Source organism: Mytilus californianus, unplaced genomic scaffold (assembly GCF_021869535.1).
Source record: "Mytilus californianus isolate M0D057914Y unplaced genomic scaffold, xbMytCali1.0.p SCAF_2, whole genome shotgun sequence".
NCBI classification, from domain to species: Eukaryota; Metazoa; Mollusca; class Bivalvia; order Mytilida; family Mytilidae; genus Mytilus; species Mytilus californianus.
This window is the reverse complement of record NW_026262668.1, coordinates 81620097-81634918: the sequence shown is the minus strand read 5'-3', so window position 1 is coordinate 81634918 and position 14822 is coordinate 81620097. Positions and strand designations below refer to the sequence as shown.

The window sequence follows — 14822 nt, the reverse complement described above, 5'->3', positions numbered from 1 at the left end:
GGTTATCAGGAGAGAATGGGCTGGTAGACTTTCCGAATTTTTTATATTTGAAGTTAAAGTCAAACTTTATGCACACCAAATCTTATTAGAAAATTCAGGTGGATTTTTTTAATTGCCATTATGTTATAATAGACAAAAAGGGGAAATTAACTGTGATCGACTACGAGACAAATCTAAAATTTTGTAGTGTTGTCTGATTGACGAGTGGGGATACTGTTTTACAATGAAATAGTTATACAGATACTTCAGGATGTCACAAAACATTAACAATGAAGGACAACTCTCAGGAGAAACATTCGAAATTACCATGACTCTTGTGGTTTTACAAATATGTTGTATATTTGATTTGGCATGCCTAGACTTCCAAGGAATGAAATAAAATTTATGGAACAATTTTAAAGCTGTTAAAAATTAAAGAAATCAAAATGAAATGAAAGGATAACTGTTGAGAGACCAGCCTTTAAAATATTACTTTTTATAATTCTGAACTTAAAATAAGCATTGTTTTATATTAAATACAGTTTAGATCGTAAACGTGTCGCCAGGTAAAATTTCGTACAATATTTTATTTACTTTTATAGGCACTTAAATACGTTTCGCGAATCATTCCTACTGTTGCGAAAAATTTCCAAGTTTGTGCGACAAAACGCATTACGTTCGCGCGATATTTTCTGGTTGAAAAAAACAGTTACGTTATAAATCCTTGATATTATGAATTAAAACAACAATAATGATGATTTTTTTAATTATCTGAAATCTCAAAGATCTATCCATACTTATAATACCACATTTATTTAGGCCTATACATAATCATGAATATAGGTAATACATTCTAGTGAAAAGGTAGGTCGAGTACACCTAAGGCGTGTTTTAGTTAGCCTGTGTTTACACAAATCGTACATGCATACCAAAAGATGATACCATGTTAATTTGATATGAATATGATCTCCTGTTGACACAATGAGTCGGATTTATTGTGCTAGTTCACAACTCAAGGTATCAGACTCAGTGCCAGCTGGAAGACGTGTCATGCACCCGGCTACCGAATCTTAATAGCGGAAATATTCACCGTCGTTCTCAGTTTTTACCTTTTACCCGGTTTATTTAGTTTTCGATTATGTCCCTTGTTATTAACCAGTGTAACTTATTTACCATAACCATTCGAGAAATCATTCGATGTTGGAAGCATGATGAAAATGTCGTTGACACTTATGACATACATAACAGTTCATGTATTATTGGTATCCGGCTTTGACAATTATCAAGAGATTCTTATTCGAGTTAACCAGTTACCAGAGATCGTGAATCTCTTCAAAACATCGCCAAATACAATAGGCAATGCTGTAAAAATATTGGATCAATCATTTGATTTTTCTACTGCCATAGAAACTGATGGATTATCAGACTCGGATTTGGTTAAAAGCAATGTGACGATATCTCCACCCGTCGTTCCTGTGTTATCCAACTTGTGCATGAATCAGACAGAAGCGGTTTTTAAGGCTCTACTAGAAGGGCAGAACTGGGCTGAAAGAAGTAAGACAATAAACAGGTTGGGAACAACCCGCCAAATGAGTAATTTTCTAAACTGGGTCTTTTTACTTAAAATGGAACAACTTCTTCCAAAGAACCATATTTTTATTTTGGGTTTTGAAAAGGCACTGGCTATGATCAATGGCCATTACATTGAAATGTAACAATAATAAAAAAAAGTTATTGTTACGTTGGACACTAATTGCCGGAATGCTAGGTTGGGTTAGGAACCAATTAATTACGAACGTAACAACACTATTTGTGTCTACGGTTACTTTGTGTTATTGTTATGTTAATGCACTTCAATGTATGCTGGGACCAGTAATATGTATTAAAATACAACTTTAAAACTTTTATTCATAAACACTGCAATGCTACAATTTTTATTTTATGTACAATAATAGCTTCTACACATCCTGTATGTGCTTTGGGAGCATGTTTCAGTCCAACACATTTTATGTGAAACCACTCTAGGCAGCCTTCGCAAACGAGTGATTCACTAATTTGCACATCGATTTTGGTGACTAAACAGTTCCACTCTGCAATATCCCTTTTTGAAGTTATACCAACTTTCAATGTCTGCCATGCTAGAATCATTAGCTTGTCTTGGAAAAAATGCCCCTAACCATGCCAGATTCATTTGCAATCACCTCAACCATGGCACCAGCAAAAAAATTCTTGGGTTAATTAATATTAAAGCAATTGTAGAAAACCATACAACCTTTAACAATGAGAAAAACCCATAATACCGTATAGTCTGCTATAAAAGGCCCCGACATGAAAAAATGTGAAAAATTCAATTGAGAAATCTAACAACCAAATTCATAACAAAACAATTTACAAAAAAAATATGACGGACATGAACCAACGATAATAACTGAACTACAGGCTCATGATAGTATAGTTACTTTTAACTTCTGTCATTCTGGAGAGGAGTGCGTCAAAATCTGTATTAATTAGTAGGTGTCGTTGTGTTTGCTATGTTGTGTAAATCTTTCAATGTTACGATCTGCCCAGTCATGGTCATGATGAAAAAGCATACAGAAGTTCACAGTATTTTAGTTCACTGTTGTCAAACTTTGCTTTCGATGTATCAATTTTTTGTGAACTGCATTTGTATAACTATATAAAATTTGATTCTTGATATTGCTTTAGTTTTTTTTTCACCCAAAACAAATTTGGTAATAGGAATCACTTTATCCATTGTTCAAAGTATAAAGACAGTAATAAGGGTAGGTGTGCAGTTAAATACATAGAAGTGAACACTTTTCTTCTTAACATCAAACCATTGAACTATATTTTTCACCTTGGCACTACTAAACTGTAGTTTAGTAGTGCCAAGTTTAGTAGTGAATCTGTAGTTTAGTAGTGAATCTGATGTTCAGTAGTTGTCGTTTGTTGATGTGGTTCATAAGTGTTTCTCGTTTCTCGTTTTTGTCTCGCCTTGACGGAGTCAAAAAGCGAGACATAGGTATGCTGTTTCCGGCGTCGGCAATGGCGTCAACAATGTATTAGTTTGTGATTAGGTCTAATTCATAGTGAACCACTAGTGGTAGGTCAGTGATATTTGGTATGCAGTTGTATTAGCATTCCCACATCTCATTACCATTGAGATTATTTGGCCCCGCCCCCTCAGTCAAGGTCTATTGACTTTGAAACTTTTCATAGTTAACATGTATTAGTTTGTGATTAGGTCAATTTATGGGGAACCACTAGTGGTAGGTCAATGATATTTGGTATGCAGTTGTATAAGCATTGACATATCTCATTTCCATGGAGATTATTTGGCTCCGCCCCTTGATCATGGTCTATAGACTTTGAAAATTTTGCTAAGTTTACGTGTATTAGTTTGTGATTAGGTCAGTTCAAGGGGAACCATTAGTAGTAGGCCAATGTCAATTGGTGTTCAGTTGTATAAGCATTAGCACATCTCATTTCCATGGATAATATTTGGCCCCGCCCTCTCAGTCATGGTCTATTTACTTTGAAACTTTTGCCTAGTTTACATGTATTAGTTTGTGATTAGATTAGTTTAAGATGAACTGCTAATGTTAAGTCAATGATATTTGGTATGCAAATTTATTGGCATTTGCAAGTATCGTTTCCATGGAGATTATATAGCCCAACCCCTGACTTTGAAACTTTTACATAGTTTACAAGTTAATGTTTGTGTTTAGGTTTGTTTATAGGGAACGACTTATAATAAGTCAATGGTATCTGGTATGCAGTTGTATTAGAATTGGCACATCTCATTCCATGGAGATTGTTTAGCCATGTACCTTCAATCATGGTTCATCGACTTTCAATATTTGCATAACTTACATGTTAAAGTATTGCTATTTTAATTTCATTTGTATTATCAAAATTACAAAAAGGCGAGACATATCTCTGTGATAACAGTTTATTTATTTAGATTAGACCGTTGGTTTTCCTGTTTGAATGGTTTTACGCTAGTAATTTTTGGGGCCCTTTATAGCTTGCTGTTCGGTGTGAGCCAAGGCTCCGTGTTGAAGACCGTACTTTGACCTATAATGGTTTACTTTTATAAATTTTGACTTGGATGGAGAGTTGTCTTATTGGCACTCATACCACATCTTCTTATATCTATGTAGTATTATCTTGAAGAACATTAAAACAATTAATACTTAAAAACTATTTAAACATTATTTGTTGAATAATAATAATAATAATATTAATAATAATAGTGATAATGATAATGATAATGATGATAATAATAATAATAATAATAATAATAATAATAATAATAATAATTATTATTTATCCTTACCCAACAAATCATTCCACCAATTAGTGTCCAGTGTTTATTGTTACATTTCAACGTAATTGTAGCCAGTGCCTTTTAAAGAAAATAAGTAGCCTTGAAAATAGTAAATTTTTCGAAGTTTTCATAGACTTGTAACTTCTTAGTAAATCAGGTTAGGGCTATTCTTTTTTTGAAAAATTTGCTGCATTTTTTATAAATAAATGCCATTTTAAATGAAAAGACTCAGTTGAGAAAATTTTGTTTTAGCACTATCAAATGATTATTCAAATAAGGGATTGTTACTCATTTGGGAATAGTTCCCCATTTGGCAGTTTGTACCTAACCTGATAGATTATATAACATGACTTTTTTCTTTTCTATGTGCTATTTTTACATTGGATATGACCTTGAGAGGTCATACCGGTCTTTAATATGTTGCAGCAGAAATTTCCTTACGCTTTTGACTGATAACCGCACGTATTTCGTATAAATACGCGGATATTATCGAGTGCAAAATAACATTCCTTATTGCTTGTTATAAATTCATTTCTTCAATGAATACTCATGAAAACATTTGTTAAGAACATAGATAAATGATATGAAAATGTTTTGTCGTGAGAAATATATATATCAGTAACAAATCATGAATATTATACCGAAAATTTGTGTTAACGCATGCGGAAGAATATCTAGAGAGATGATCTGCTATATATATAACTGTTATACAGATATTAATATAATATATAACAACAAACAAGATTATAATGATAACAAATGATTATATAACTACAATATAATAATTATTACGGTGAGGTAAAATTCCCTGTCATTTATTCATCATCCACACAGGAACTTGTCTCAGGAAAAAATATATGTATGTACCTTGACCTAACTTTCAGGCATAATATATAGATATGATTTTTTTTCTGAGACCATCCACCAGAACTTGCGGTCATCCGATGTTCAGTTCTTCAGTACTTTGATTACTACTGGAGTATTAAAAAAAAAGTGAAAAGGTTAGCATAAATATGTTAAAAATGGAAATAAGGGATACTAATTAATTATGATGATTGATGTTTTCCATGACATGCTTCTAAACTTTTTTAGGTTGAGCTGATCTAGGTCTTAAAAAACATTGCCAGCACTAAAAGGTATTCATTATGATAACGTTTACATGTATATATACAAATAAACTTTGAATCCAAGCTTGCTTTATACAATGTATTTCCTATTTACTGATTTTTGAAAACTGATACTACTATAACATATATACAACTTGTATTTGTAAAATGAATTGTATATGCATACTATGCGGTTAGGGTTTTACCCGTTGTTGAAGGCCGTACGTTGATCTACAGTTCTTATTTTCTGTGTCTTTTGGTCTCATTTATGTCGCAAAAGTGAGATAAAGCAATCACAGATTCTGTAGTCGATGAAGGGGACGTCAACATGTAGGTTCAGTCTGTGGTTAAAAGTTTTTTAGATATCAATAACTTTGTCAAACCTTCATGGAATTTTTTGAAATTTCGACAGAAGCTTGTTTATGACCAAAAAAAAGTATCTAGACAAAAATTTAAAAAAATAGTTATTTTCATTTTTCCGTATTTTACTGATAAATGTAGTAAGTTTTTTATACAGTTAACATTCAGGCTCAGTCTGAGGTTAAAGTTTTTCAGTCATCAATAAAATTGGCAAACCTTCATGCAATTTTATGAAATTTGGACAGAAGCTTGTTGATGACCAAAATACAGTATCAAGAGCAAAATTTTGAAAATATTTATTTTCATTTTTCTGTATTTTACTGATAAATGGACTTATAAATAAGAAGACAGACACTAATATTCATGACCAAGAATAGCATCTAAAAAAAGTTTGATTTTTGTTTTAAATTCTGTATTTTACTGATAAATGGACTCACTTTTTAGGTCAACATTACACTTTTACACTGACAGCAGCATTCACAGGCGAGACACAGGGTTCTACAGAACCCCTTACAATTTTTATGTCCCTGCCATAGCGGTGGGGGCATTAAGTGCTACCCTTGTCCGTCTGTACGTACGTACGTCCGTACGTCCCGAAATTGGTTTCCGTTCTCTCACTTGAGTTTGCCTCAACCAAATGTTATGAAACTTATACACAATGCTTATTACCACAAATCACAGATCAAGTTTGAATTTTGGTGGCGTCACTTTAACCGTTCTAGAGTTATGTCATTTATAAATGGAAAAATTGCAAAATGTTTATTTTCTTCTAAATATCAAGTAATTTTTAAAATTGGAGTTATCTTCCTTTGTCCATGATTATAGTTGAATCAACTACAAACAATGCTTTATACAGTGCAATGTTTAATTTTGACTTCCACTGATAAAACACAGATCGAGTTGAATTTGGGTAGTGTCACTTTAACCATTATTGAGTTATTCCCCTTTTTAAATCGAAAGATTGCAAAATTTTTAGTTTCCATTCTGTAACTTAAGTTTGCCCCAACCAAACATTATGAAACCTATGCACAATATTCATTACCACAAAACTAAGATCAAGTACAAATTTTTTGTTTCCGTTTTCTAACTTTAGTTTGCCTCAACCAAATGTTATGAAACTTATACACAATGCTTATTACTACATAATACAGATTAAGTACGAAATTTGGTGGCGACACTTTTACCATTCTTGAGTTATGTCCCTTTATAAACATAAAAATTGCTGAATTTTTTAGTTTGTCTCAACCAAGTGTTATAAAACTTCTACACAACCGTTCTAGAGTAATGCGTGTTTACAAATAGAAAAATTGCTGAATTTTTAGTTTCTGTTCTCTACTAAAGTTAGCCTCAACCAAATGTTATGAGACTTACCAACAATGCTTATTACCAAAAAACTCAGACCAAGTTCAAATTTGGGTAGCGTCACTTTTACCGTTCTTTAGTTATGTCCCTTTATAACTATATGATATGGAAGCGGGGGCATCATCTGTGTCCACATGTGGACGCTATCCACATTTATTTTTGTTTACTTGTCTGTTTAAAAATATATCAAACTGCAATACATTTGATTATACACATCCAATTGCTGTAAATTCAGAAAATGTTGTTTCATTGTATATTATTATTGCAAAAACTGTGACGGGATAGGTTTTGAAAAAATAAAGATTGACTTTATTAATTGATAATTTGATAGCATTATTTGTATGCAACATTTCCTGGAATCACAATGATTAGTCCCATAATTGTGTTCATTATTCAACAATCACAATGTTAAATGAATGCAATAGCTTTCAAATTTACAGTATTCCCAATGATCGAATTTGGTCTTTTTTTCAATTGCCCAACACTACAGTCATATGAACTGACAGTTATAAAAGATATCTATTGTTTTTTGTGTTGTTGGGTTGCACAGGGACTTTCTATACTATAGAAAGTCCCTGGGTTGCAGGGTCATTGACATCTCCTTTTATTATACGACCGCAAAAAAACAGTTGTATATGGTATGACGTTGGCGTCGTCGTCGTCGTCCGAAGACACATGGGTTTTCGCATTATAACTTAAGTTTAAGTGAAGGGATCTCTATGAAATTTTACCATAAGGTTCAATACCACAAAAGGAAGGTTGGGATTGATTTTGGGGGTTATGGTACCAACAGTTAAGGAATTAGGGTCCAAAAAGGGGCCAAAAATAAGCATTTTTGTAACTTCCAGATAATAACTTGTGTGTTAGTGTATGGATCTCTCTGACATTGTACCACAAGGTTCCATATCACAAAGGGAATGCTGGGATTGATTTTGGGGGTAATTGCCTCAAAATTTTAGGAATTAGGGGCCTAAAAAAGGGACAAAAAACAAGCATTTTTCTAGTTTCAGGACGATAACTTGTGTTCAAGTGTATGGATCTCTCTGAAATTGTACTGCAAGATACCATACCACAAAGGGAAGGCTGGGATTGATTTTGGGGGTAATTGCCTCAAAATTTTAGGAATTAGGGGCCAAAAAAGGGCAAAAAACAAGCTTGTTTCTAGTTTCAGGACAATAACTTGTGTGTAAGTGTATGGATCTTTATGAAATTGTACTACAAGGTTCCATATCACAAAGGGAAAGCTGGGTTTGAGTTTGGGGGTAATTGCCCTGAAGGTTTAGGAATTTGGGACCAAAAAGGGGCCAAAAAAACAAGCATTTTTACAGTTTCCAGACAATAACTTGTGTTCAAGTGTATGGATCTCTCTGAAATTGTACTGCACGATACCATACCACAAAGGGAAGGCTGGGATTGAGTTTGGGGGTGATGAATCATAAAGGGGTTAAAAAAATTAGGGAGGGATTTTTTTTTTACCTTTTTTTTCTTTAAAATTTTCCATTTTAAGTTGGTTATTTTTGATTTATATACAATCCAAATTCAGAGCTGTATCAAGCTTGAATGTTGTGACCATACTTGCCCCAACTGTTCAGGGTTTGACCTCTGCGGTCGGTTCAAGCTGCGCCCAGCAGAACATTTTAATTGTATTTAAATGGCAAAATATAGTTTTTTCATATCCGGCTTTAAAGGAGGCATTGGGGTATTCTGGTTTATGTCTGTCTGTCTGTCAATCTGTCTGTGTGTTTTTTTTTTTTATAGTCTCTAATTTTTGTCGAGCCTGCGACTTATGTCGCAGAAAGCTCGACATAGGGATAGCGATCCGGCGGCGGCGGCGTTAGCTAACTTCTTAAAAGCTTTATATTTTAGAAGATGGAAGACCTGGATGCTTCATACTTTGTATATGGATGCCTCATGTTACGAAGTTTCCGTCAGTCACATGTCCAATGTCCTTGACCTCATTTTCATGGTTCAGTGACTACTTGAAAAAAAAGTTCAGATTTTTTGTAATGTTAAATTCTCTCTTATTATAAGTAATAGGATAACTATATTTGGTATGTGCGTACCTTGCGAGGTCCTCATGCCCGTCAGACAGTTTTCACTTGACCTCGACCTCATTTCATGGATCAGTGAACAAGGTTAAGTTTTCGTGGTCAAGTCCATATCTCAGATACTATAAGCAATAGGTCTAGTATATTCGGTGTATGGAAGGACTGTAAAGTGTACATGCCCAACTGGCAGGTGTCATCTGACCTTGACCTCATTTTCATGGTTCAGTGGTTATAGTTAAGTTTTTGTGTTTTGGTCTGTTTTTCTTATACTGTATGCAATAGGTCTACTTTATTTGGTGTATGGAATGATTGTAAGGTGTACATGTCTAGCTGGCAGGTGTCATCTGACCTTGACCTCATTTTCATGGTTCAGTGGTCAAAGTTAAGTTTTTGAGTTTTGGTCTTTTTTTCTAATACTGCATGCAATAGGTCAGCTATATTTGGTGTATGGAATGATTGTAAGATGTACATGTCTAGCTGGCAGGTGTCATCTTACCTTGACCTCATTTTCATGGTTCAGTGGTCAAAGTTAAGTTTTTGAGTTTTGGTCTTTTTTTCTAATACAATATGCAATAGTTCAACTATATTTGGTGTATGGAAATATTTTATGATCTTTATGTCAGTCACGCAGGTTTTATTTGACCTTGACCTCATTTTCAAGGTTCATTGCTCAGTGTTAAGTTTTTGTGTTTTCGTCTGTTTTTCTTAAACTATAAGCAATAGGTCAACTATATTTGTTGTATGGAAGAATTGTTAGCTGTACATGCCTGCCTAGCATGGTTCATCTGACCTTGACCTCATTTTCATGGTTCATTGGTCAATGTTTAGTTTACTTGGTTAATGTTAAGTTTATGTGACAGTTGTAATAAAGCTTTATATTTAGGACTATCAACATAATATCAATGATTAGTAAAGAAGGCGAGACATTTCAGCGTGTGCACTCTTGTTTATACAAGGAATCAGAAACGATGACTATTACATAGTACATTAGAATGAACTTATTCAGGAATTTATCTTCTGATCTGGTAAACTATGATGCACAGTCTTAGTGTCCTCATCACCAAAGTTTAGATCACTGGCGCTTCTGCATTGACCCATCCCTTTTCAGCTCACCTGGCCCACAGGGCCATGTGAGCTTTTCTTATCACTTGGCATCATTTGTCTGTTGTCCATTGTCGTCATCACTGTTAACTTTTACAAAAATCTTCTCTGAAACTATTGGGCTAAATTTCACCACCCTTGGCTACAAACATTACTGGTGTATCTAGTTTAAAAATGTGTCAGATGACCCTGCCTACCAACAAGGGCAACATAGCTGTAAATAGAACATGGGGGTAAGACGCATGTTTTTTCTATTATCTTGAAAATGACTATATACAAACTGACACATCATGGAAAAAAAAGAAAAACGACCTAAAGACAAACAACGGTAAACAAAACACAACATAAAAAACTTTAGACTGAGCAACACAAATTCCACCAAAAGACTAGGGGTGATCTCAGGTGCTCCAGAAGAGTAAGCAAATCCTGCTCCACATGTGGCACCCATCCAATAATTATGGACAATAAGAATAAAGGGGCGCCATATAAACTACTGTTATTGTGATATCATATAGATATGAGCAAAATGCATTAAATAAGTGAAAATAGTTGAAATACTATAGAATATTTACTGTAAAAAAAATTTAAAAAGATAAAGAAAAGAAAAAAATGGGGTCACTGCCCAAAGTGCTTTGGTTAAGACCAATAAGAACATACAAAACAATGAAAATGCAATAATGTTATACCATTGGTACGGTGGAAAATATTGGAACTTTGGGCTTTTCTGATCTCATGTACATAGTTCACATTACCACCCGCCTAAGGAAGTCATCAGACCCTTATACTTAGTTACCATATAACTGTAAGTTAGTGACCTTTTGAAATAGAGTTGTCCAGAAGATTTTTAATTATTTATTTTATTTACTAAATAAGTGTTTATTGTTTAGCATGTTTAGTATTATGCTAGAGGATCCTTGTAAGCGTAAACAAATTACAGTAATTTCTGTTAACAGAAGTTGAGTTCAATACTATGCCAAATGAGTTATTCAGACTGCTTATGACCTCTTTTTATTATTGAATATTTTAATGGCAAGGCATTCTTATCTAACGGACAATACTTTATCTTTATTATTAAAGTGATTCTCTATCAGTCTTTTTTCTTGAAAGGCGGCTAGAGAGAATTTATTAATTGCATATGATTAACTTAATTTTATTAAAGGGTTTTGAGTGTATCCTCATGTCCTACAATATGACAATGTGACCTTCTATTTCAACATAATTTTAAAAGTCCTTTTACTTGTAGTGCATTGACCTTACTAATATACAAATAAACTGTCAGTCTTCATGCTTGGATAAAGTGATGAGCAGTATATTGTAAACTGCTGCATTTTGTAGCTTCATTTAAATCAAAGAATTTAAGGTTGATAAAACATAGTTTTGTACCACAGGTATATATACAAAATGTAGTAGTATACCAGCTTACCAGTATAATGCAGAGTTACCAAATATTTTTTTCTATTTAAAACATTTTATTTCATGGCTTGTTAATGCTAACACATTTTTTAGTACTAAAAAGTTTAACAGTTTAACTTTAGAGTATTCCAGTGAATATTTTCTTCAGAGATGACGAAGATAAGATTGTTATTAATTTTTTCCTCGGCTTGTACAAAGTTTCTAATGTATTTGTCCAATTTAAACGGTATGATTGCACAAAAAAAGCTAAGAAACAAATTTTATAATATGCCCCACGACTGAGTCAATTTTGTCAATCATACCTCCTGTATTTTCGTTGCTAATTTGATTAAAACAATGCTGAAAGACAATGCCTTGAGGCATTGTTGGGCAAACAGTATGTGATACCTCAAGAATTCGTTGGGGATGAAATGGTTGAACAGTGATTTCCTTAAAAGTAAAATGATAAATGTATTTCAATTATTGCAGACATTTCTGTATTCAATGGAAAAATTTCAGTTAATTCGAACAAAAAAATAACTTACTGTAAGTAGGACCATTATTTATAGTGTGTTTTATATGAAATATATGTGGAATTTTCAAATGGTGAATCACTATTGACCTCTGACTTTACATAGAATAATGTTGTTTTCATAAAAATTGCATCACTGTGCAGACAGGGCCTCTGTGATGGCTTCCATCACTTATTGACACTACCTGCTTCAAACATAAATCAACTGCAGGAATTTTATATAAGAAAAAAACAATAAAATTTTTTTTATTTCCCAATCACAGTAAAATGCAGTTTTTGGCTTATATCTCAAAAACCAAAGCAGTTAGAGCAAATCTGACATGGGGTAAAAGTGTTCAAAGGTAAAGTTCTACCAGCCCTGAAATTTTCAGATGAATCTAACAACCCATTGTTGGGGTTGCTGCCACTAAATTGGTAATTTTAAGGAAATTTTGCAGTTTTTGGTTATTATCTTGAATAGTATTATTGATAAAGATAAACTGTAAACAGCAAATATGTTCAGCAAAGTAAGATCTACAAATAAGTTTCTATGACCAAAATTGTCAATTGACCCCTTAAAGAGTTATTGCCCTTTAAGGATAATTTTACACAATTTGTTTATCATGTTTTCTAACTTTAAAAAATCTTCTCTGAAACCACTAAACCACTTCCAACCAAACTTCAACTGAATGATCCTTAGGGTATATAGAATAAAGTTTGGGTTTTATTTTCTGTTTCGTCAAAAAACATGGCCACCATGGCTAAAAATAGAACATAGAGGTAAAATGCAGTTTTTGGCTTATATCTAAAAAACCAAAGGAGTTTATAACAAATCTGACATGGGGTAAAAGTGTTCATTAGGTGAAGTTATAATAGCCCTGAAATTTTCAGATGAATTTAATAGCCCATTGTTGGGTTGCTGCCACTAAATTGGTAATTTTAAGGAAATTTTGCAGTTTTTGGTTATTATCTTGAATAGTATTAATGATAAAGATAAACTGTAAACAGCAAATATGTTCAGCAAAGTAAGATCTACAAATAAGTTTATATGACCAAAATTGTCAATTGACCCCTTAAAGAGTTATTGCCCTTTAAGGATAATTTTACACAATTTGTTTATCATGTTTTCTAACTTTAAAAAATCTTCTTCTCTGAAACCACTGAACCACTTCCAACCAAACTTAAGCTGAATGATACTTTGGGTATCTAGAATAAAGTTTGTGTTTTATTTTCTGTTTCGTCAAAAAACATGGCCACCATGGCTAAAAATAGAACATAAGGGTAAAATGCATTTTTTGGCTAATATATCTCAAACACTAATGCAATTAGAGCAAATCTGATGAGAGGTTAAAATGTTCATTAGGCCAAGTTCTATCAGCCTTGAAATTTTCAGACAAATCTAACAGTCCATTGTTGGGTTGCTGCAACTAAATTGGTAATTTTAAGGAAACTTGCAGTTTTTATACGACTGCAAAATTTGTCGTAGATTGGTATGACGTTGGCGTTGTCGTCGTCGTCGTCCAAAGAAACATTGGTTTTTGCACTCTAACTTAAGTTATAGTGAATGGATCTCTATGAAATTTTACCATAAGGTTCAATACCACAAAAGGACGGTGGGGATTGATTTTGGGGGTTATGGTACCAACAGTTAAGGAATTAGGGGCCAAAAATAAGCATTTTTGTAACTTCCAGACATAACTTGTGTGTTAGTGTATGGATCTCTCTGACATTGTACCACAAGGTTCCATATCACAAAGGGAATGCTGGGATTGATTTTGGGGGTAATTGCCTCCAAATTTTAGGAATTAGGGGCCAAAAAGGGGCAAAAAACAAGCATTTTTCTAGTTTCATGACAATAACTTGTGTGTAAGTGTATGGATCTCTCTGACATCGTACCACAAGGTAACTGGTTCCATATCACAAAGGGAATGCTAGGATTGATTTTGGGGGTAATTGCCTCCAAATTTTAGGAATTAGTTGCCAAAAAGGGGCAAAAAACAAGCATTTTTCTAGTTTCATGACAATAACTTGTGTGTAAGTGTATGGATCTTTATGAAATTGTACTACAAGGTTCCATATCACAAAGGGAAAGCTGGAATTGAGTTTGGGGGTAATTACCCAAAACGTTTAGGAATAAGGGGCCAAAAAGGGGCCAAAAATAAGCATTTTTCTAGTTTCAGGACAATAACTTGTGTTCAAGTGTATGGATCTCTCTGAAATTGTACTGCAAGATACCATACCACAAAGGGAAGGGGGGGATTGATTTTGGGGGTAATTTCCTCAAAGTTTTAGGAATTAGGGGCCATAAAGGGGCAAAAAAACAAGCATTTTTCTAGTTTCAGGACAATAACTTGTGTGTAAGTGTATAGATCTTTATGAAATTGTACTGCAAGTTTCCATATCACAAAGGGAAAGCTGGGTTTGAGTTTGGGTGTAATTGCCCTAAACGTTTAGGAATTTGGGGCCAAAAAACAAGCATTTTTCTAGTTTCCAGACAATAACTTGTGTTCAAGTGTATGGATCTCTCTGAAATTGTTCTACAAGGTACCATACCACAAAGGGAAGGCTGGGATTAAGTTTGGGGGTGATGACTCATAAGGGGGTTCCAAAAATTGGGGGGGGGGGGGATTTTT

At 33.6% G+C, this 14822-nt stretch overlaps 1 protein-coding gene and 1 long non-coding RNA gene across 3 annotated transcripts in view; both read left to right on the top strand.

Moving 5' to 3' along the window:
- The first annotated feature begins 1129 nt into the window (after nt 1-1129).
- Nucleotides 1130-14822, top strand: part of LOC127728288 (nose resistant to fluoxetine protein 6-like) — a 75238-nt gene continuing 61545 nt past the window's right edge. For both annotated transcript variants that reach the window (XM_052235611.1, XM_052235610.1), the window contains exon 1: nt 1130-1533. In XM_052235611.1, coding sequence (XP_052091571.1) covers nt 1188-1533 — 346 coding nt within the window. In that variant the 5' untranslated portion in view covers nt 1130-1187. The remainder of the gene's footprint in view (nt 1534-14822) is intronic.
- Nucleotides 8887-10116, top strand: LOC127728356 (uncharacterized). Its single transcript, XR_007994092.1, has 2 exons — nt 8887-9522; nt 9670-10116. It is a non-coding gene; the product is annotated as an uncharacterized LOC127728356 (long non-coding RNA).